This window comes from Colletotrichum fructicola, assembly GCF_000319635.2.
Source record: "Colletotrichum fructicola Nara gc5 chromosome Unknown KSG_Nara_v1_contig08, whole genome shotgun sequence".
NCBI lineage: Eukaryota > Fungi > Ascomycota > Sordariomycetes > Glomerellales > Glomerellaceae > Colletotrichum > Colletotrichum fructicola.
In genome coordinates, this window is record NW_027094058.1 from 3,440,077 (window position 1) to 3,458,902 (window position 18,826).

The 18,826-nt window shown below is 54.8% G+C and overlaps 8 protein-coding genes across 8 annotated transcripts; 2 read left to right on the forward strand and 6 right to left on the reverse strand.

Annotated features, from left to right (window-relative positions):
* Positions 1-223: 223 nt before the first annotated feature.
* Positions 224-1,015, forward strand: CGGC5_v014034 (uncharacterized protein; the record flags this gene model as incomplete). Its single annotated transcript, XM_066153024.1, has 4 exons — positions 224-256; positions 299-338; positions 414-629; positions 681-1,015. The coding sequence occupies 4 exons, from the start codon at positions 224-226 to the stop codon at positions 1,013-1,015; spliced, it is 624 nt and encodes a 207-aa protein (XP_066007652.1).
* Positions 1,016-1,136: 121 nt separating this feature from the next.
* Positions 1,137-4,470, reverse strand: CGGC5_v014035 (Transposon Tf2-6 polyprotein; the record flags this gene model as incomplete). The annotated part of the gene is made up of 3 exons (XM_066153025.1): positions 1,137-1,307; positions 1,630-4,382; positions 4,452-4,470. The coding sequence occupies 3 exons, from the start codon at positions 4,468-4,470 to the stop codon at positions 1,137-1,139; spliced, it is 2,943 nt and encodes a 980-aa protein (XP_066007651.1).
* Positions 4,471-4,526: 56 nt separating this feature from the next.
* CGGC5_v014036 (uncharacterized protein) lies at positions 4,527-5,258 on the reverse strand (the record flags this gene model as incomplete). Its single annotated transcript, XM_066153026.1, has 2 exons — positions 4,527-5,094; positions 5,155-5,258. The coding sequence occupies 2 exons, from the start codon at positions 5,256-5,258 to the stop codon at positions 4,527-4,529; spliced, it is 672 nt and encodes a 223-aa protein (XP_066007650.1).
* Positions 5,259-5,278: 20 nt separating this feature from the next.
* On the reverse strand, positions 5,279-6,950 carry CGGC5_v014037 (Retrotransposon-derived protein PEG10; the record flags this gene model as incomplete). Its single annotated transcript, XM_066153027.1, has 2 exons — positions 5,279-5,347; positions 5,418-6,950. The coding sequence occupies 2 exons, from the start codon at positions 6,948-6,950 to the stop codon at positions 5,279-5,281; spliced, it is 1,602 nt and encodes a 533-aa protein (XP_066007649.1).
* A 1,472-nt stretch (positions 6,951-8,422) lies between these two features.
* Positions 8,423-9,859, reverse strand: ligI-1 (2-pyrone-4,6-dicarbaxylate hydrolase; the record flags this gene model as incomplete). Its single annotated transcript, XM_032024828.2, has 1 exon — positions 8,423-9,859. One exon carries the CDS (start codon positions 9,857-9,859, stop codon positions 8,423-8,425), a length of 1,437 nt encoding a protein of 478 aa, XP_031878477.2.
* Positions 9,860-11,689: 1,830 nt separating this feature from the next.
* Positions 11,690-13,535, forward strand: qa-y-4 (Quinate permease; the record flags this gene model as incomplete). The annotated part of the gene is made up of 3 exons (XM_032024829.1): positions 11,690-11,756; positions 11,930-12,352; positions 12,439-13,535. The coding sequence occupies 3 exons, from the start codon at positions 11,690-11,692 to the stop codon at positions 13,533-13,535; spliced, it is 1,587 nt and encodes a 528-aa protein (XP_031878475.1).
* Positions 13,536-14,606: 1,071 nt separating this feature from the next.
* Positions 14,607-15,944, reverse strand: xlnD-0 (3-hydroxybenzoate 6-hydroxylase 1; the record flags this gene model as incomplete). Its single annotated transcript, XM_032024830.1, has 3 exons — positions 14,607-14,877; positions 14,929-15,329; positions 15,381-15,944. 3 exons carry the CDS (start codon positions 15,942-15,944, stop codon positions 14,607-14,609), a joined length of 1,236 nt encoding a protein of 411 aa, XP_031878474.1.
* Positions 15,945-16,753: 809 nt separating this feature from the next.
* lepG (Trans-enoyl reductase lepG) lies at positions 16,754-17,722 on the reverse strand (the record flags this gene model as incomplete). Its single annotated transcript, XM_032024831.2, has 2 exons — positions 16,754-17,291; positions 17,343-17,722. The coding sequence occupies 2 exons, from the start codon at positions 17,720-17,722 to the stop codon at positions 16,754-16,756; spliced, it is 918 nt and encodes a 305-aa protein (XP_031878465.2).
* Between the last annotated feature and the right edge of the window lie 1,104 nt (positions 17,723-18,826).

The following is an 18,826-nucleotide window of genomic DNA, read 5'->3' on the forward strand; positions in this document are numbered from 1 at the left end:
ATATATAAGTCTTATATGAACAGTTCTGCTTGTTCATGAGCGCTGTGCCCCTTGTCACTATGAGCGCTCATTCTAGAGTGGGATGAGCGCTCATTCAAGTCTCCACTGAGCGCTCATTGTGGGTCCCTTATCTATGCTCATTCCTTATCATCACGTGACCTGTACCATAGTTCTTCCGTTCCTGAGTGAGTCCCTGTTGTTCCCATGATCCTGCATAGTACAAATGTCCTGTCCTAGCCGCCCGACGCCCGAGTGGGTCGGTTAACTGTTATCCATGCATAACGGGTCGTAACATCAGGTCCCCTCTCCAAAGGTCTTGTCCTCAAGACCCAACATAAGTAGGTCGTTGGTCCCAGGTTGGGGATCCGTCAATCGTGTTTCCTGATTTACTCATGATGCTGACACCATGTCAGGTCGCGTTCAAAAACCAAAGTCTTCTGGTGCCTCGACTCGTCGCCGTTTGTTCCGAATTCTTCGATTTATTAACGAGGGTATTGAAAACGAAATGCCTTGCTCGAATTGTCGCTCGCGTGGTGTGCGCTGTTTGCTTCTTCCGGATTCCGACATCTGCGGGACTTGTCATCGTCTTGGTATTCCTTGCGATGCTTCTGAGGATGCGATCTGTACTCGTGGGTTCTCTTGGCCGTGTCGCATAGTTCCTTACTGATTGTGGTGGGCAGTAAATCGTTTGGTGGCGGAGTCGGATCGTCTGGATCAGGCGGAAGTGGCGGAGGAGGCGAGGTTTCGTGAAAGGGCTGCTGCTTTGCAGCAAAAGGCGGAGGCTTATCAAAAAGCTCAGTCGGAACTGAACGAATCGCTAGCGAAGTTGGAGCGATTGCGGGAAGAGAAGCGAATGGTGTTTAGGAAAGGTAAAGCAGCTGTTGCTGAATCTTCGGAGGACGTGTCGGCTGCTACCTTGGAGGCACAGTCAACGGGAGCTTGGAGTGCTTCGAATGTGGATGCTTTGTTCGACTGGAATCCTGCTACTCCGAATTTTTTGTCGGGAGAGTCCTAGTTATTTTCTGGTGTTCCTAGGCGAATAAATGGTTTTCCTTGTCGTGGTCGATCTGCTTCTGTTGGTGGTTCGGTGAAGCGATGTGGGTGCTTGATTCGCTTATATCCAGCGTTCTTCTGGACTAGTATAACAGGTGCCGGTGTGACTTCTCGTTCTTGGTGTTGTTGCCAGTAGATCGTGAGTTCTTCTGCTGCGTTGGTGATGTTTTTGGCTGGTTCCCATGTGTTGTCTTCGTGTCCGTATCCTTTCCATTTGACGAGGTATCGATACCCTTCTGGCTCTTTGAGGTGGTCTATGATTCGTTCTACTTCGTATTCTGGTTCATTGTCTTCCACGATGATGAGGTCGTTCGTCCGTGATCCTTGTGGAGCTGGTTCGAGTAATGAGACATGGAATACTGGGTGACACTTCATGGTTTCCGGGAGTTCGAGTTCATAATTGACTGGTGAGATTACTCGTGAGATTTTGAAAGGTCCGAGTTTTTTGTAGTCGAGTTTGTCGTTTGGTCGTTTTGTTTTGATGTTTCGCCGTACGAGATAGGCGCTATCTCCCTCTTTCAAGGTTGGTCCCTCAATCCTTCGTTTGTTGCTGAATTTTGTCATTCTTTGTCGTACAAATTCGAGTTCTTTGCGTGTGTTTTCCTGGATATCCTTGATTTGCCGTACTGAGGCGACAGCCTTGATTGCAGTTGGGCCTGCTCGGCGTTCTCCATAGGCGGTAGGTTCAAATCCATAGTTGAGGTAGAAGGGGGATTCCTTGGTACTTTCTCCTACTGCGCTGTTGTAGGCGAACTGGGCTATTGGTAGCAGTACAACCCAATTGTCTTGGTTGTAGTTGACATAGGCGCGGAGGTAGGTTTCGAGGATCTGGTTGATTCGTTCTGTTTGTCCGTCGGTCTGCGGGTGGAATGCAGTGGACATTGATTGTTTGATGCCAAGGTGTGACATGATTGACTTCCAAAAGTTGGAGGTGAAGATCTTGTCTCTGTCTGACACAATTTCCTTGGGTGTTCCATGGTTGGCGATGATGTACTTAAGAAATGTGTAGGCACATTCTTCGGCGTTGCTTGCTTCTTTGTACGGGATGAAGTAGGCGTACTTCGTGAGTCGGTCCACAATGACAAGAACGCTGTCAAAGTGTGTTCCCGTAAGGGGTTCTCGAGACTTCGGTAGCTTGACGATGAAGTCGAGGGATATGGATTGCCAGGCGGTTTGCGGCACAGGCAAAGGTTGTAGCATACCATAAGGTTGGTGTCTAGCGGGTTTGCTTTTGAGGCAGACCTCACAATCCTTAATTGCTTTTGCCACACGTTCTCTAGTGACCTTTTCTCCATATTGTTGTCGTAGTCGTTTCCAGGTTTTGGTGATTCCTTGGTGACCGTGTGCGGGGCGAGCATGAAATTCCATGATAGCTTCGTCGTCTAGCTCGCTAGTCAGGCTAGTACTAGATTGTCCAGCCATCATCAAGAGTTTGGTTGCTGGCACGAGGTCTCCGTCGTTGTTTCCTTTGAGAATCACCTGGGTTTCTTCAGGTACCGGGACGTTGTAGTCCGGCCTTCGGCTAAGAGCGTCGGCTCTGCCATTGTCTGATCCTTTGCGGTGGATGATTCGGAAGTTGAATTCTGATAAGAATTCCGACCATCTAATCTGTCTTTTATTCAACACTTTCGAAGTCGTGAAGTGTGAAAGGTTCTTGTGATCTGAATACACAAGTACTTCGTGGGTGGTTCCTGAGAGCTCAGGTCTCCATTCCTTAAAGGCTTCAATGATTGCCATGAGTTCCTTATCGTGGATCTGATAGTTGAGTTCGGGTCCGTGGAGCTTGCGAGAGAAGAAGGCGCACGGATGTAGTCGTCCTTCTGAATCTCGTTGAGATAGTTGCGCTCCGATCGCATAGTCGGATGCGTCGGGCTCTACTTCGAACTGTTTTGTCGGATCTGGAATGATCAAGACGGGCTCACTGGCGATGAGGTCCTTGATCTTCTGGAATGCTGTTTGTTGTGGTTCTTCCCATGTAAAGGGCGTGTCTTTGCGGCTGAGGCTTGTGAGAGCCGTGTTGATCTTGCCATAATCTTTGATGAACTTGCGGTAGAAGTTGACGAAACCTAGGAATCCTTGGACTTCCTTGAGGTTGTTGGGTACCGGCCATTCCTTGATGGCTTTGACTTTGTTTTCTGACATGCAGACTTTGCCAGGGGTGATGGTGAATCCGAGGTATTCCACTTTTTGTGTGTGAAATTCGCTTTTCTCAGGCTCGACCAACAGCTTAGCTTCTTGGAGGGCTTGTAAGACGTGGTGCACCTCTTCTTTGTGTTTTTCAAGTGTTGGTGAGAAGATGAGAATGTCGTCGAGATAGACTACTACACAAATATCGACGTACTTGCGTAGGACTTGGTTGATCATGTTCTGAAAAGTCGCAGGGGCGTTGGTAAGGCCGAAGGGCATGACGAGATATTCGAAATGTCCTTTTCGTGTCCTGAAGGCGGTCTTCCATTCTTCGCCTTGCTTCATTCTGATCAGGTTGTAGGCTCCCTTGAGGTCGAGAGCTGTAAACCAGTTGGCTCCGTGGAGGAGTCGTCTCATTTCGTCGATGAGTGGCAGTGGGTAACGATTTTTAATCGTCATTTCGTTGAGCATGCGGTAGTCGACGCATAATCGTAGTTTTCCGTTCTTTTTGGGTACGAACAGGATTGGGCTTCCTGCTGGTGACGTTGAGGGTCTGATGTATCCCTTCTTGAGGTTTTCTTCAAGGTATTTGTCTAGAGCTTCCATCTCTGTCTGGTTGAGTCCGTAGATTTTGTTGAAGCGTGGTTCCTTCCCTTTTTTGAGGGGTATTTCGTGGTCGAAGCTGGTGTGTTCGGGCAGTCCGGTTTCTAATTCGGCTGCAAAGAGTTTCTCGTAAACTCTGTATTCTTCTGGGATAGACAGAAGTGGATCATTCTCTTGTTCAAGATCCGTTGTTGTCAATGGTTGTGACGTGGCTTCTTTTGCCTTGAGGTAGCAGATGTATCGTTTTGCTGTTTCCTGCTGTATCGGCTCGTTTGAGGCCTGGTTTTGACAGGGCTGCTCAGGGACTGAGTCGTCGTGGTCCCAATGGAGTTGGCCTTTGCTCCAGTCTATCCGTGGGTTATTCGTTCGTAGCCAGGGTAATCCTAGCACTATGTCGTATGTCCCTATGTCGGCAATGTCGAATTGGATTCTTTCTTTTCGATTCAGGTAGCTCATCTCGAGGGGCGCAGTCTCATTGTAGATGGTACCTCCTTCGTACTTGAATTCTTCTCCTTCTGCCGTGTGTAACTGATAGGGTCGCTCTTTTCCTCCCCATTGTACTTCTAGCCTGTTGATGGCTCGAGGGGCGATGTAATTAGCTTCAGCTCCGCTGTCGATTAGCGCGAGTGTCGTTTGCTGGTTGATGGTAACTTCGAGTTCGATATTACCCTTATGTCCTTGTGACATCTGGTGGATGAACCTTTTTCTTGTTGCCTGTCGTGGTTCTTCGTCGGTAGGCGAGTCTAGTTTTTTGACTGCTCTGAGTGTCCTGGGTAGGTGATTTGCTTTCCTTCCCGTCGTGCTTTTGTGAGGCTGTTCTCGCGGATCTTGACTTGTGGAGGTCTGGGTCCGTTCTTCATGACTCTCCAGGCGCGTGCCTTTTCTTGGTAGTGAACCTGGCATTCGTCTTGTTGGCATTCGTCCCACTTCATGTCGTTGTCATGTTGACGTCTCATAGGAAACTGAGGGCTGGGTCTGAAGACTGCGAGGTTATCTTCAAACAGTACCATGGTCCATCCGATCATGGCGGATGTCGAGTAAATCTCGCGGATGGGCTCGTCGTTGTGTCTTCTGGGGTAGAATTGGTAGTCGTGCTTTTCTCCCATGTGTTCTTTGCATCTGTCGTGGAAACACTGGGGCCAGAAGAGGGTTTGGTGAAGTCGGTGGTTGCTTCTCAGCGCGGGGTGGTCTTCCGTGTGTAGCTGAGGGGTGTAGTCCCGATCTCGCTGATTTGCCGAGGTGCCGTAAAAGTGGCGATGTTGCTTGTCTTGAAGCATGTCGATTTCCTGGTACTTCAGGAGTTGCTTGATTCTGTTTTCCTGGTCGTCAGGTTCCTCTTCAGAGCTAGAGTCGTCCACACTGGGGGTGAACCCATAGGTAATCTCTGTCTGAGTACGTTGTCGGGCAACGTCGCGAGGTTCGTCCGAGTCATAGGGTGAGCTTTCGCCTTCTCCAAAAGTCCAGTTGCTGGTCATACTGAGAAGTTGTTGTTCCGTCAGAGGATCATGCTGATGTTCTGGTTCTTCCTCTGATTCTTGTTGGCGTAGATGCGTTTGTCGGGCATCTTCCTGCTGGATTAGTTCCATTTCTCTCTGGATTTGTTGTTCTTCGTGGCGGGACTGTTGGTTATTCACATGTGAGGTGATTGGTTCTAGTCGCTGGATTCGTAGCATCTCGTTGAGTTGTTCAACTGGTTTTCTGGCAACTCTGCTGTTGCTGGAATGCATCATTGCCAGGGTTCTGGGGCGAGTATCCGGGGCACTCATGTCGTATCCGGATCGTCCAGGGTTGCTGTCCCTTGGGTAGTGTCCTGACATTTCTTTGTCTTCGAGGTGGATTCGGCAGTCATCGTCGTAGCATCCGGTCCAAGATTGGGATGCATGTGAGGCTTTTGCAATCGTGTTGACTTGTCGAGGTCGTTCGGCTACTGGTTTCCAGGGAAGTTTCTTGGGTTGTCTGCAGTCTTTGGCGATGTGGCCTTGCTTGTTGCAGTTGTAGCACTTGGGGTTCCAAGGCTTCCTGTCGTTGGGTTTAGTCATCATGCTAAGATCCATGGGTCCGCTGTGTTGTCCGTAAGCGGTGCTTTGTCGATTGTTGTTCCAGTTGCTGCGGGGTCTGTTGTCGTTCCGCTGGTTGTTGAACTTGTGCTGGGGTTGCCACTGGTACTTGCGTCCCGTGTTGGGTCCTTGTCGTTTTTCGCCCTTTTCTTTGCGTCGTTCGAATAGCCTGTTGTCGATCTTGATTGCGAGGTCGGCATACTGAAGGAAGTCTTCGGGGCGATCGATCTTGACGATTTCGTCCTTGACTTCGTCTTTAAGTCCCTGATAGAACATGAAGATCTTGGTTTCCTCGGTGAGGTCGAGCTGAATGCTGAGCTGTCTGAACATGGCGGCGTACTCCTTGGTTGACTTAGTCTGTCGCAGTTGTGCGAGATCTCTTTCAGCTTGTCGCTTTTCATCGGGGTCCTGGAAGAGAGATCGTAGGGCATCTTCGAATCCCTGAAAACTGCTGTAGATGTCTCGGGTCTCGGTGGAGCACTCGTCCAGGGTTTCGTACTTGAGGAATTCTTCCTGGATGGGTTCAAACCATTTGAGGGCTCGTCCTCGTAGGTAAGTGGCGGCATGGACGACTTTCTCGGTTTGACTGGTGAAGTCTCCATGGTGGAAGTTTTGGTAGTTCTTGACTTGGATCAGGAATGACTTGAGTTGTCCAGGGGTGCCGTCGTAGGTGATAGGGGCACTGAGCTTGAGTTTCTGTCGTCCCCCAGTGGGGGTAGTGACGATGTTGGCAGCAGCCCGAAGGGTGTTGACTTCGTTTTGTAGTTCCTGTATGAGAGGGTTGCTGCCTTGTCCTCCTAGGAGAGCGATTCCGTTTTCAAGGTCCGTAAGTCTCTGAGGTCCGTTGCCGAGCTCCTGGATCATCTGTTTGAGGCCTTGGAGTTCGTTGGCGGTTTCGTTGTACATGGCCTGGACCTTAGCAATGTCGTCGTCTCCTTTCTTGACTCGGGCTCGAAGCTTGTCGTAGGTTTCCTTTTTGAGGGTGACTTCGTCGTCCGAGTCCACTGCCATCGGAGCTCCCTCGAGTTCCTCAGCCAGGCTCTTGACAGGCTGTTTGGAGGAAGAAGAGCTTCCCGGAGTGGGTGACTTGGCGGAGGCGCGTGAAGACATTCTTGTCTGTACTGTTAGTAGGTTTCAATGGTCAACTTACTGAACAGGAGCAATCAAAGTGTTACGGTCAGCTATCCGACAGTAGGGTCTGCTAACAGAAGCTGGGGATTGACACGTTATAACAGTTCACTGAGGTCGTGGTCTGAGTCGTAGGTCGTAGGCTGATAGTAGATCGGTCGTCAGAGGCTAAGGTGATCAGTCTTAGACTCAACAAGTAATTCGCAGTGAAGGTAAGCTGAGAGTATCCGTGAGGATGAATACTAAGTTGATTGCTGAAGAGCTATGGAAGTATGACCATGAGCCAGGCTCAGGGTCATACTATATATATAAGTCTTATATGAACAGTTCTGCTTGTTCATGAGCGCTGTGCCCCTTGTCACTATGAGCGCTCATTCTAGAGTGGGATGAGCGCTCATTCAAGTCTCCACTGAGCGCTCATTGTGGGTCCCTTATCTATGCTCATTCCTTATCATCACGTGACCTGTACCATAGTTCTTCCGTTCCTGAGTGAGTCCCTGTTGTTCCCATGATCCTGCATAGTACAAATGTCCTGTCCTAGCCGCCCGACGCCCGAGTGGGTCGGTTAACTGTTATCCATGCATAACGGGTCGTAACACCGAGGCCGGTGTTGCTTCCGGTGACGATGTAAGTGCCCCCGGCGATGGAGGAGGCGGGGGGCAGGGGGAGCTCGGCGCAGCTGCGGAAGAAGGATGGGAGTGTCATTTTTTGTTCTATTTCTCTTGGAGTTCAATTAGATATGAGTAGAGTTTTGGGATATGAGATGATAGGTCTTGGCGGGGAGTTGGTAGTGTAAAGTTTATTGCGACGTTTGGTGTTGGCTTTTTGATGCTCTGGTACATTTATTTTGACATCTTTGCATCAACATTATCAGTATTTATACTATTATTCTTCCTCTCGCCGTGATGCCAATACCTTCCATCTACGCCCATAACTTGGCGAAATCCATGGAGTTTACGGAAGCGGACCATCAACGGTATTTCTATCATTTCCATTTCCCGGCCAAACGTCGTTGCTGAAACCCGGCCACACAACGCGGATTTCACTCATTGCAGCGGTTGGCCACTTTCCGTAGGGCTTAGCAGGAAGAGTGCTTGGGCCAATGGTTTGTTGGCGTTTCCCGTCTTTTCTGACCGGGTTTTGGTGCCCCGGAATCCCGCGCAACTAAACTCCGCAATGGCCGGCTTTTGACGCACAACAACACCAAAGTCCCAATGACATGCAGACACGGCAAGACGAAGAGCAGCGTTCCTAGGAAATGTGTTTTGCTTCAGGTCGTTGATCGTATTAGAATATTCTATTCTTTAGGTCATGAGTCATTCGTCGTCCTCGACGCAATTGTTGCTTTGGTCTTGGAAAGAAAGTCATCCAAGATGCACGAATGCATCCGCAGCGCTATGCTAGAAAGAAAGAAACCGCTCCAAATCAAACACCAGTGCCGTCGTTGAAGCTCGTCACCTCGCATGCCGGGTATTCCACAACTCCTCCGCGTTGCCCCTAAACAGCCTGTCCACCAGCACATCATCCTTATCACACCAGTCCAGCACCGTCTCCATCCACGGCCTGATATCCAGCCCCTCAAACCGCGTATGCGGCCAGTCCGTCGCGAAAATCACCCTGTCCCGCCCCCGCAGCCGCAGCACCTCGCGCGCAATCGGCTCGAGGTCGCTGTGGTCCGCCATGCTGCTCAACCGGTACGGCGCCGAGAGCTTGACGTACGTGCTGCCCGCCTTGAGCAGCCTCGCCAGCGCCCGGAACCCCCGCATCGAGTACGGGTCGCGCGCGGGCATATCCCGGACGCTGGGGTGGCCGAGGTGGTCGATGCACACGCGCACGCCGAGGCGCGGCACCACCGGCTCGAGGAGCTCGATCATCGACATGGGCATGTACACCTGGATCACCCAGTCGAGCGGGCGGCAGTCGTCCGCGTAGCGGAGTAGTAACTCCTCGAGCTGGGCGGCGGTGAGGGATTTGCCGACGGATGACAAGTTGATGCGGACGCCGCGCACGCCGAGGCGGTGCCACTCTTTGAGGGTGCTCTGCGGGACGGATCCGGGCTCGAAGGCGACGACGGCGCGGCCGCGGCGGGGACCGAGGGCGCGCAGGGCGTCGAGGAGGCAGGTGTTGTCTGTGCCGTAGATGGAGGGCTGGACGAGGACGATGTTGTCGATGCCGACGGAGGACTCGAAGGCGAGGGCGTGGTCGAGGCGGTGCGTTGCGGGGCAGTAGACGGCGTCCTGTGCCAAGGGATATGCGGCCGGGTCGACGACGTGCATGTGGGAGTCCCACGCGCCGCGGGGGATCCGCTCCAGGAGGGTCAGGCGGCGGCGGGCGGGTGTGAGGAGTGTTGGTATTACTTTGTCGTTCCTCGACGAGGAGGAAGGGTTGATTAGGGGTTGGAGGAGAGCCATGATGGTTCGTAGGTGGTGGTAGAGGTGGGAGTGTGCGTTGAGGATGCGCCTCTGGATCATGGTGAGGGCGGCTGCTCTTTGTGTAAGAGCGGAGGGGAGGGTCCTGTCAGTGGGAGATGAGGAGGAGGAGGAGGTAAGGGCGGGGGGAGAGTGATAGAGTCGAGGCTCGGGCTTGAAGCCGATTTGATGGTGAGGAGTGTCTAGGGAAGCAGCGGTGGTGGTATTGGTGGTGGTGGTGGTGGTGGAATAAGGGCGCTTGCTGGAAAGGCATGGAAGGGATGAATCCTTCTCCTCGCGAGAACAAACTGGCGACTGGACCGAAGACGACGACGACGACAAGAGGAGAAGCCCGGGGTTTCGGTGATCCGCAGGCACTGGCTGCTGCGTCTGCGTCTGGTGGTGGTATCCGTACTGCTGCAACGACTGCGGACGATGGCGATGACGGCGGCGGTGCGCCTGCACATATGGACGTCGGCCCATTGCGGTTGCTGAGAATCCGCCGACTGTCCGGGTTGTTGAGTGGATCATCTGAGTGGCAGCCGCATATCACTCGACGAGGGCAGGCGTATCCGTAAGAAGGTTTTCCTGATCATGTAGGGGCGAGCCCGCAGTTTCTCGGACAGTCTCCAGCAGGGCAGATGCGAGGAGCAAGGCAGGCGAGGCAAGGCCAGACACGCCAGTGGGAGCGATAGTGGAGGTGGTTGAGGGCCAAACTGCAAAACTAAAACCCTGAGGTGTCGTCGACAAGCCACCAGACGGGAGAGGTGAGGTGCAGGTTTCTGGTTTTGGAGGAGATCTGATCCTCGGTGGGCGGTGTCGCTTCGGAGGATGACCGACGTGTTTCTCGACCAGAGTCCAGAGCCTAGTGAAAAGAGTGTGTGAGTGGTGTTGAGTGTCAATGCCCATTGGTTTGGGTGTGTATTGGGTTTTGCACACAACTACTGTGTGTAGAGACTACGGATACACACACTACACGCATATCCATCCGAACATGGGCTTCAACTATTTTGAGAAGTGGTTCCGTCCTCCAGGAACATGGCCGACGGGCGTGCATCTGCATCGGCCAGTGCGAGGTCCATTGCATGGATTGACGGGGTCGGGGCATTGCAACAGCGGGCGGGCGGCAGCGTTTCCAGGCGTCTCTACAGGCGCGTTTGTGAGGGCAGCACCGCTGAGCAGAAACAAACAGGGCAGAAATTCTCTCTCTCTGCTTTTTTTTTTTTTCTTTCCTGACGTCGCCACGAGTCATTGCGGGCCACATGCTGTGGGCAGCCGTCCTGCCGGAAGTTGACCGAGCTGGGTGAGCTGTGAGATGAGATTGAGCGAGTGAAAGAGAGAGTGAGTGAACACAGTACTTGGTAGAGATACAAGTGACTTGCATTATGTAAGATGGAGATGTACGTACTGACCACGTGCCTTAGGTAAGTGCCTTAGATAAGCAGAGAGAGAACCTTGAGGGAACAGAAAAGCCCAGACCACCTCTGTCTTCCGGAAGCGGGCCGGGAATACCGCGAGATGCTAAAGTATCCCATCACTGTGTTTAGCGTGGAAGCTACTTCTCGTCCCTTGCGTTAGTCAACCCCCCGGCGCGGCACTTCCATTGGATCGGTGATGTGACGGCAATGGCACTGGATGAACGCAACTCCCGAGTGGGGGGGCAGCACCTCAGCATCATTACTAAGGTTTACATTCTCTCCTCACACTGTTGAGGTGCAGCCTCTCTGCCTCCAGCCCGCCGGTATCTTTTTCCCCCTTCACAGTTCGTTCGGTCAACGTCCGATGTTTTGCACCCCCCTTCAGGCTTCATCCCCCACCCCGCCCTGCACGAGATCCTCCTCCGCGCGCGATCGTCCACTGAACGAAATCGTGGGGTTGGGCCTCCTCCTCTGGAACCACCAGGGCCCAAAATCCGGAGAAGAGGCAAGCGAGAGGCGCTGCTGCGGCGGCCTGCATCCATCCATCGACCTACCCCGTGGAGGATTTGTGCAACCCCGCGATTGCTGCTGCTGCTGCTGCCGCTGCTGCTGTTGAGAAGCAGAGAGAAGACGACGAACGGCAGGAAAAGAGTGAGGCGACGGGGGAGGCGACGTGGTGTGATTGCGTGTCGGAAATAGGGGGCGAACACAGACACTTGGACAAAAAAAACTTTTTTTCTTCTCTCTTCATTTCATCTCAATCCAGCATTTGAACAACTCAATCGCTGCAAACCCACGCCGCGCTCCCCTTTTCTGGCGCCCGCAATCGCGTTCGAACGAAAGCCGTCTCCCCCGGCCCAGATCTTCTGTCTCTGAGAAGTCTTACCCCGGGAAAATGGTCGACTTCAACGCCTACTATCTGCTGACTATTGTTGTTATCGCGTGCGGGTCTATCCCCAAGGGTGAGTCTGCCCCCTCTGCCCCCTCTGCCCCCCAGCCCATTGTGCGGTCAGGTCGGGTCACCGCATACGCGACCGTGATCTGTCACCTTCTCCACCGCAAACCCTTCTCCCCCTCCGTTCGCGGTGTGCATGTCCATGTGTGAGTGAGTGTGCTGATGGGTCCAACAACACAGGCTACGATGAGGGCGGCTTCAGCGCCTCCACGGGCCTGACCTCCTTCAAGGAGGACTTTGGCCTCGTGTCGAGTCTGTGGAAGGGCAACGAGTCTGGCCTCGCCGACCGCAAGGCCAACATCTCGTCGTTTGGCGTCCTCGGCGCCGCCTTTGGCTCCATCATCGCCCTCGCCCTGAACGACAGGCTCGGCCGCCTGCGCTCATGGCAGGTCTTCATCGCCGTGTGGATGACGGGCGTCCTAATGCAGGTCTTCTCCTCCGGCATTCTCGGCCTCATGCTCTTCGCCCGTATCTGGGGCGGCCTCGGCGCCGGCGGTCTCACCGTCGTCGCGCCGCTCTACCTCTCAGAGATCGCGCCGGCCAAGTCGCGCGGCATGGTCGTTAGCATCTACATGGTCATCCTGCTATCGTTCCTGACCATTGGTGAGCTTAAATCCCCCCATCCATCAACCCTCGGGACTTGCCCGGGGGCCCTCGGCGAACATCCGACTGACCGGCTCCCGCGCCAGGTTTCTTCATCAACTACGCCGCCAACGCGACGCTAGCGGCCACTAGGATGCAGTACCGCCTCGTCATCGCGATCCCGCTCATCCCCGTCGGCCTGGCCTTCGCCGCCTCCTTTTTCCTCGCCGACACCCCGCGCTGGCTCGCCTCCCGGGACCGCGGCGAAGAGGCCCTCGCCGTGCTCGCCAAGCTCCGCCACTCGGACCGCTCCGACGCGGCCCTGTCCCTCGAGTTCGACGAGATCCACGAGCAGCTCCGCTCCCGCCAGCAGATCCTCGCCGACACCTCCACCCTCGCCATCGTCAAGGAGATCGCCACCGTCCCCACCTACCGCACCCGCTTCCTCCTCGGCGCCGTCATGCAGACCGTCGCCCAGTGGTCCGGCGGCAACGGCATCACCTACTACATCCCCGAGATCTTCCGCTACGCCGGCGTCGTCGGCGACAACACCTCCCTCATCACCAGCGGCGCCTACGGCGCCGTCAAGCTCGTCTTCACCATGGTCTTCACCTGGGGCCTCGTCGACGTCTTCGGCCGCCGCCGCTGCTTCATCACCGGCCTCGCCCTGCAGTGCGTCACCCACGTCTACATGGCCGTCTACATGGGCATCTGGATCGACGGCACCAACAAGCCCGCCTCCGACGCCGCCATCGCCTCCGTCTTCGTCTACGCCGTCGGCTGGTCCATCGGCCTGTGCACCGTGCAGTACCTCTACGGCACCGAGATCTACCCCACCCGCATCCGCAGCGTGTGCTACGCGACCAACATGGCGCTGCACTGGTTCTTCCAGTTCGCCGTCGTGCGGACCACGCCCAACATGTTCGTCAGCCTCGACGTATGGGGCGCGTACGTCTTCTGGGCGTGCGTGTGCGCCGTCGGGCTGGTCGTGCTGGGGCTGTGGGCGCCCGAGACGAAGGGCATCCCGATGGAGCGCATGGAGGAGCTGTTCAGCGGGCCGTGGTGGATGGGCTGGCGGGCGAGCGTCGACCTGGAGGGGAGCGAGACGAAGCCGTTTGGGAGGGGGAGTTCCTCCGGGAAGGACTCGTCTGGGAGGGAGTCGGAAAAGGGGCCGTTTGCGCATGAGCGGAAGACGGATGTCTGAGTACCTCGGTGTTTTGAATATTTTTTTTTTCTTGTAGAAACGTTTATACCATTTCTAATGGATATCTCTTTTACGACTTCACTACATTTCTTTCGTACCGAGGTCATTCCCGGTGCACACCCGTTCAATCGGAGCCGCACCGGGTGAAAGTGGGTCCCTTCGGCCGCTCGACGTCCGCGTCTCTCAGACATGGTCCCGAACGCGCGACTGAAACGGCTTGATGCACATTGCATCCATCTTTGTTCCCATAAAAGCTGAAAAATCGTAACTGTATTTGGGTTTTCGTTTTGGGTTTTGGTCAAGCTCGTTGAGACTCCTAAAAAGACATGCATGGCAGCGTCATCGCAAGGCCCTCTCCAAGCTGGTCGAGGACAAAACAACGAAAGTGAAAAATTTCCTTCTCGTACACGTTAAGAGTGTAATTTAGCCCGGTTGCAGACACGAGGTTGACGCATAATTCGTGTCTCTTGGCGTTTCTCGCCCATGTCAAGGATACAAGAGAATTACTGCCCATAGAAACGTGTTGGTTTCTGTGAGCCGGGGTGTGACGCACTCTTATTTCAACGTCTTGTTACATTCTGCGTTTAACTGACATTATTTTGGGCGCGTTGGTGCTTATGTAGCTTGCAGTCTTTATTCGGTGTCAGGGTTATTCAATTCTGGTCAGTTTTCTTTGCGCGCACATTTTCTTGCTTTGAGAAGCGCATGTAACTGCCAGCAATAAATGATTGGGCGCACTTATAGTCGCTCGCATCTCATTTCTTGAACTGTTCTTTTTTTTGTATCATCGCTAGTCTCTGACTATAATGCTGGACTGAGCGTAAGTTTCAATAATAACCTGCGCGTACACTCGAGGAGCATATTGGGTGCCGCTCATGGACACCGCTTCAACACATGGAAGGTGCTCCATATAAAAACAGCTTAGAGAACGACGTAAGTAGCCTCTAACCATCGACGCGGCCGCCGATTGAATACAAGTCTAGTTTGGGGCAGTCTGCTTTTATCCTCATTTCTGCATCTTTCCATGCTTGCAAAACGACACACCCTAACTCCTAAGCAACGGGAACCATCTCAGAACGGCCTTGAATACGTGAAATCAAACTTCTTCTGCAACCCAGCCCGGTCCGCCATGCTCTTCGTCACAGCCTCGTCACGCTGCGCGCAGAACTCAGGCGCAGCCACCCGCGCCAGCCCAACCGCCCGCGCGCCCTTGACCAGCAGCGACGTATGCGGCTGCTGCCTCGTCGCGTACGCCCTGAACGCCTGCGTAAGCACAGCCGTGCGCAGCTCTGTTCCTGCATCGAAATCCGGAATCTCTTTCGAGAGGTAGTAACAGTCCTCGCTATCTCCTGTCAGCCCCAGACCAACACAACGCCTATTCGATTCAACTCACCAAGCCTGGTTCGCCCCCTGCCCGAGGTGCACACTCGTCGGATGCACCGCGTCCCCGACCATGACGCACCGGCCCGAGTACCACTGCTCCGGCTCGAGCTCGGGGCGGTCGTAGATGCCGTACTTGATGAGGCGCTCCGCCGAGGCGACCATTCCCAGGACGACGGGGTCCCAGTTCTTGGCCTGCAGCATCTCGGCAATTTTCTCCTTCTCGGCGGCGCGCTTCTCGTCGCCGAAGAGCCCCCAGGCGGCTTCCTCCTCGGTGTTGCCCGGGAGTGTTAGCCCCCAGGACGTCTTGTCGTGGGTGATGGGGTAGCTGATGATGTGGCTGAGCTCGCCGTACCAGTTCCGCGCGCCGGGGGTTTTGCGGAATGCTTCGGGCGTGGGGGAAATGCCGGCAGTCTGTCTTGTGGTTAGGGTTCATGATTCCAGGGGATAGTAGAGTCAGCTCACCTGCGTCAGTCCCGTGAATGATGGCGTCCCCTCCTCAATCCCCCCTCGCGCCAGCAACAACCTCCTCGTCGCCGCCTTCAACCCATCACACCCCACCAGGAAACACCCCGTCTCCTGTCTTCCCCCATCAAAGAACGCCGTCACACTATCCTCCCCCTCCTGGATCTGCTCCAGCTTCCAGCACTCCCGCACCTCCACCCCGCTCTCAACCGCCAACTCCCGCAACCACTCCGTGACCAGCGTCCGCTTGACGCCGACCGCCGGCTGCCCGTACCGCTTCGCAAACTCCGTCGGCACGTCGGAGCGGCCCAGGACCTCCCCGGACGCCTTGTAGTCGCATAGCTCGAGCACGGGCGGGCCGTTCTGGAGAAGCCAGTCGGGTACGGGCCCGATCAGGTTGAGCACCTTGAGCCCGTTGGGGCAGATCATCAGGGATGCGCCGACGTCCGCCGGCGCCGGGGAGCGCTCGAAGATGATCGGGGCGTAGCCTTTCTGTTTGAGCAGGCAGGCGACTACGGGCCCGGCCATGCCGCAGCCTATGATGAGGACCTTGGGTGAAGACATGATGAATCGTGTCACCGAGTAAGTACGCGATGTTGGGGCCTGGATGTGGACTTTTGGACAAGGTCTCCTCGTGATACACCTCCGTTGTTGAGACAGAAGCTGCCAGGTCGTAGAGACTACGTCAGACAAGGTTGTGGTCTGTTCTCCTCCCCGCCAGACGCTCGCTCCCGCGGTTTCTCGGAATCGGAAGAAGAGACTACGGCTACGTCTACGTCTACGTCACCTGACTCGCGAACACGGCGACTCCCCAACGCCCGTGAAACCCGCGGAAACCTACTTAGATAACAGCACTACAGGCGGCCGGGTATAACCATAAGGTTTTCAGGGTCCCCGCTCAGGTTGTCAGAGACGTGGCGGCGGGAGAGTTCGTCGCTGCATCAATCCGAACCGGCGGGTCAGACATTCTGTATCGCCCTATACTAGTCGAGACAGTGCTCTGCCCGTCGTGCGCCTGGGCTGTAGCCTGCATGCGCTTGCGAGACTAGACCAACGTCTAATCCGACTGCGTAGATTACTGATCCGAGTGCGCGGCTTCTAGTCGAAGCGCTAGGACTTCTGACATCGGGGCTTGTCCCGAGATCCAGGCACACAGACTGTTAGTTTCTAATACGAAAAAGGCTTGTACCCGAGCTAGCGCACGTGTGAATCGGAGATTGGATGCGAGATTGCTACGCTTCCCCCATGCTGCGGTTTAAACTTTCTAGCTCTGCATATCGTACAAGTGGGCGGCCGGCAACCTGAACAACTCCGACGAACACACAACTCCTGCGGACAAGTTCCCACCGCAGCGCAACTCGCCGTCTATCCCTTCAAACCATGGACTTGTCCACAATACACACAAGCTTCGTGCCTGAAACCCGCCCGCTCCGCAGCTCCTCCAGCCCTTGCCCAACATCGTCGAGCGTCTCCCCCACGACACGATGCCGCAGCGGCCTCACATCCCCCGCCCCCACGAGCGCGGCAACCTCCCTGGTCCACGCGGCCGCGAACTCCCGGTCCGCGGCGGAGGCCCCGCACTTGTACGGCGCGACCCAATCAACGGCGGATCCGAAGGCGCTCATCGCGAAGACCCAGGACGGTCGGACCGCGCGGCGCGAGTGGCTTGCGATCGGGAAGCTGTCGAGCGCGACGTAGCGGCCGCCCGCGGCGCCGAGGGCCTCGTAGCAGATGCGCATTGAGTCCGGGGTGGTGATGCAGTCGGCGGCGTGGGCGAGGCGGTAGGCGGTGAAGGTGCGGATGTCGGCGGCGCAGGTTGGGGAGGTGTAGTCGAAGGCGGCGGCGGCGCCGGTGGATTTGACGAGGGGGAAGTTGTGCGGGGAGCAGGTGACGATGGGGATGAAGCCGTAGCTTGGGAGGTTAGGTTGATGGTTGTGAGAGGAGCGGGGGGGGATGGCTTACTGTTTTAGTAGTTGGATCATGAAGAGGCCGGACGCGGTGCTGCCGCCGTATATCAGCACATGCCGATCGCCATCTGTAGGCGCGGTTTTGAGCTTCATGGTGTTGTGAAGGACCATGCCGCCTGTGAGGAGACCGCAGGGGAATGTCGCGGCCTCTTGGAAGGAGATCCTGTCTGGTATGCGGAAGAGAAGATGCTCTTCGGCGACGACGTACTCCGCAAACGCGCCCGTGGCTTCGTCATTGTTGTTGTATCCAAAGGCCACGCCGCACACTCGGTCCCCTGGTCGTATGTCTGAAGACACATTCGCGCCTTTTGAGATGACGATGCCGGCGAAGTCGAGGCCGGCCATTGAGCCTTGCGGCATGCCGGCCTGCACCATCTTGGCGTCTGACGGGTTCAAGCCGACGCATGCTGTTTTGACGAGGACATTTGTTGGTGATAGGTTTGGCGTTGAGACCGTGACCACTTTTGCTGTTCCCGGTCCCTGGACGACGATTGCCCTCCTCGCTTCCGACGGTTGTGTCATGGTTTGTGATGATGACTTTTCACAACTCGTTGCAACTGCTCAAGTGCCAAACGAATTCCAATAGTGATGCAGGTAAGGACAGACTTACACGAACTACTCGCCCGCTCTTCCCTCATCACGGATAAGAATTCCGTCGGGACGCCTGTCTGAGCCGAATCGCCGTCGTGCTCCACAGTCCCTCCGAACAACACTACGAGTCAGCAATGCTCCCTGAACACTGACATGAAGTCGCCATCTGAACACGACAAAATAACAGCTCCGACGGCGAGTTTACAAGAGACCCCCTCGCATAATGAGACGAGCCTAGCCGCCCCCCGCTGACTCGTGGACTAATTCCCACCCGCGCTTCACTCTGTAGCCAACGAACGCACCTGGCTAGGTCCCCATTCTCTAAGGTTTGTCCCACCCCCTATTGATCTAGAAACTTTCAAAGTTGCATCTCAGCTGTACAGACTAGCAATTAGAGTTAGAATCGGTTGTACCGGCGGGTTTCTTTCTCAATGCGCTTCTGGGGGTAACGACACGTACGCTGCAACATGGGACACTAAGTCGCGAGAACGATCGTCAATGATACTTTCAGGCGAAACCTTCCCATACTATTGGGACGAATAATATCGGATGGCAGGGTAAGGTGTGCAACGAGAGGGAGAAAACGTGCTCTAGACTTGCGCGTATTTGTTTCCTCTTTGGGGGCCAGGTGGCATTGTACTGCAAAAGAGAGTTTGGGCTGGACCCCTAGTCAGTAGAAGCTCACTATACATGATAGCGGCGATGAAGAGGGAGGTTAATTACCCCGTTTGATAAGATTACCAGAGAGCTGTCAGTCATCATACACCCAAGTTGATGTCCATCCGAAGGCCTCGCATCACTCGCGAACCTGCTTCTAAATTTACTGACTTTCACGCGGCCTTTGTTTACACGAAATAGAATATTGTAACAAAACATGTGAGTGCAATA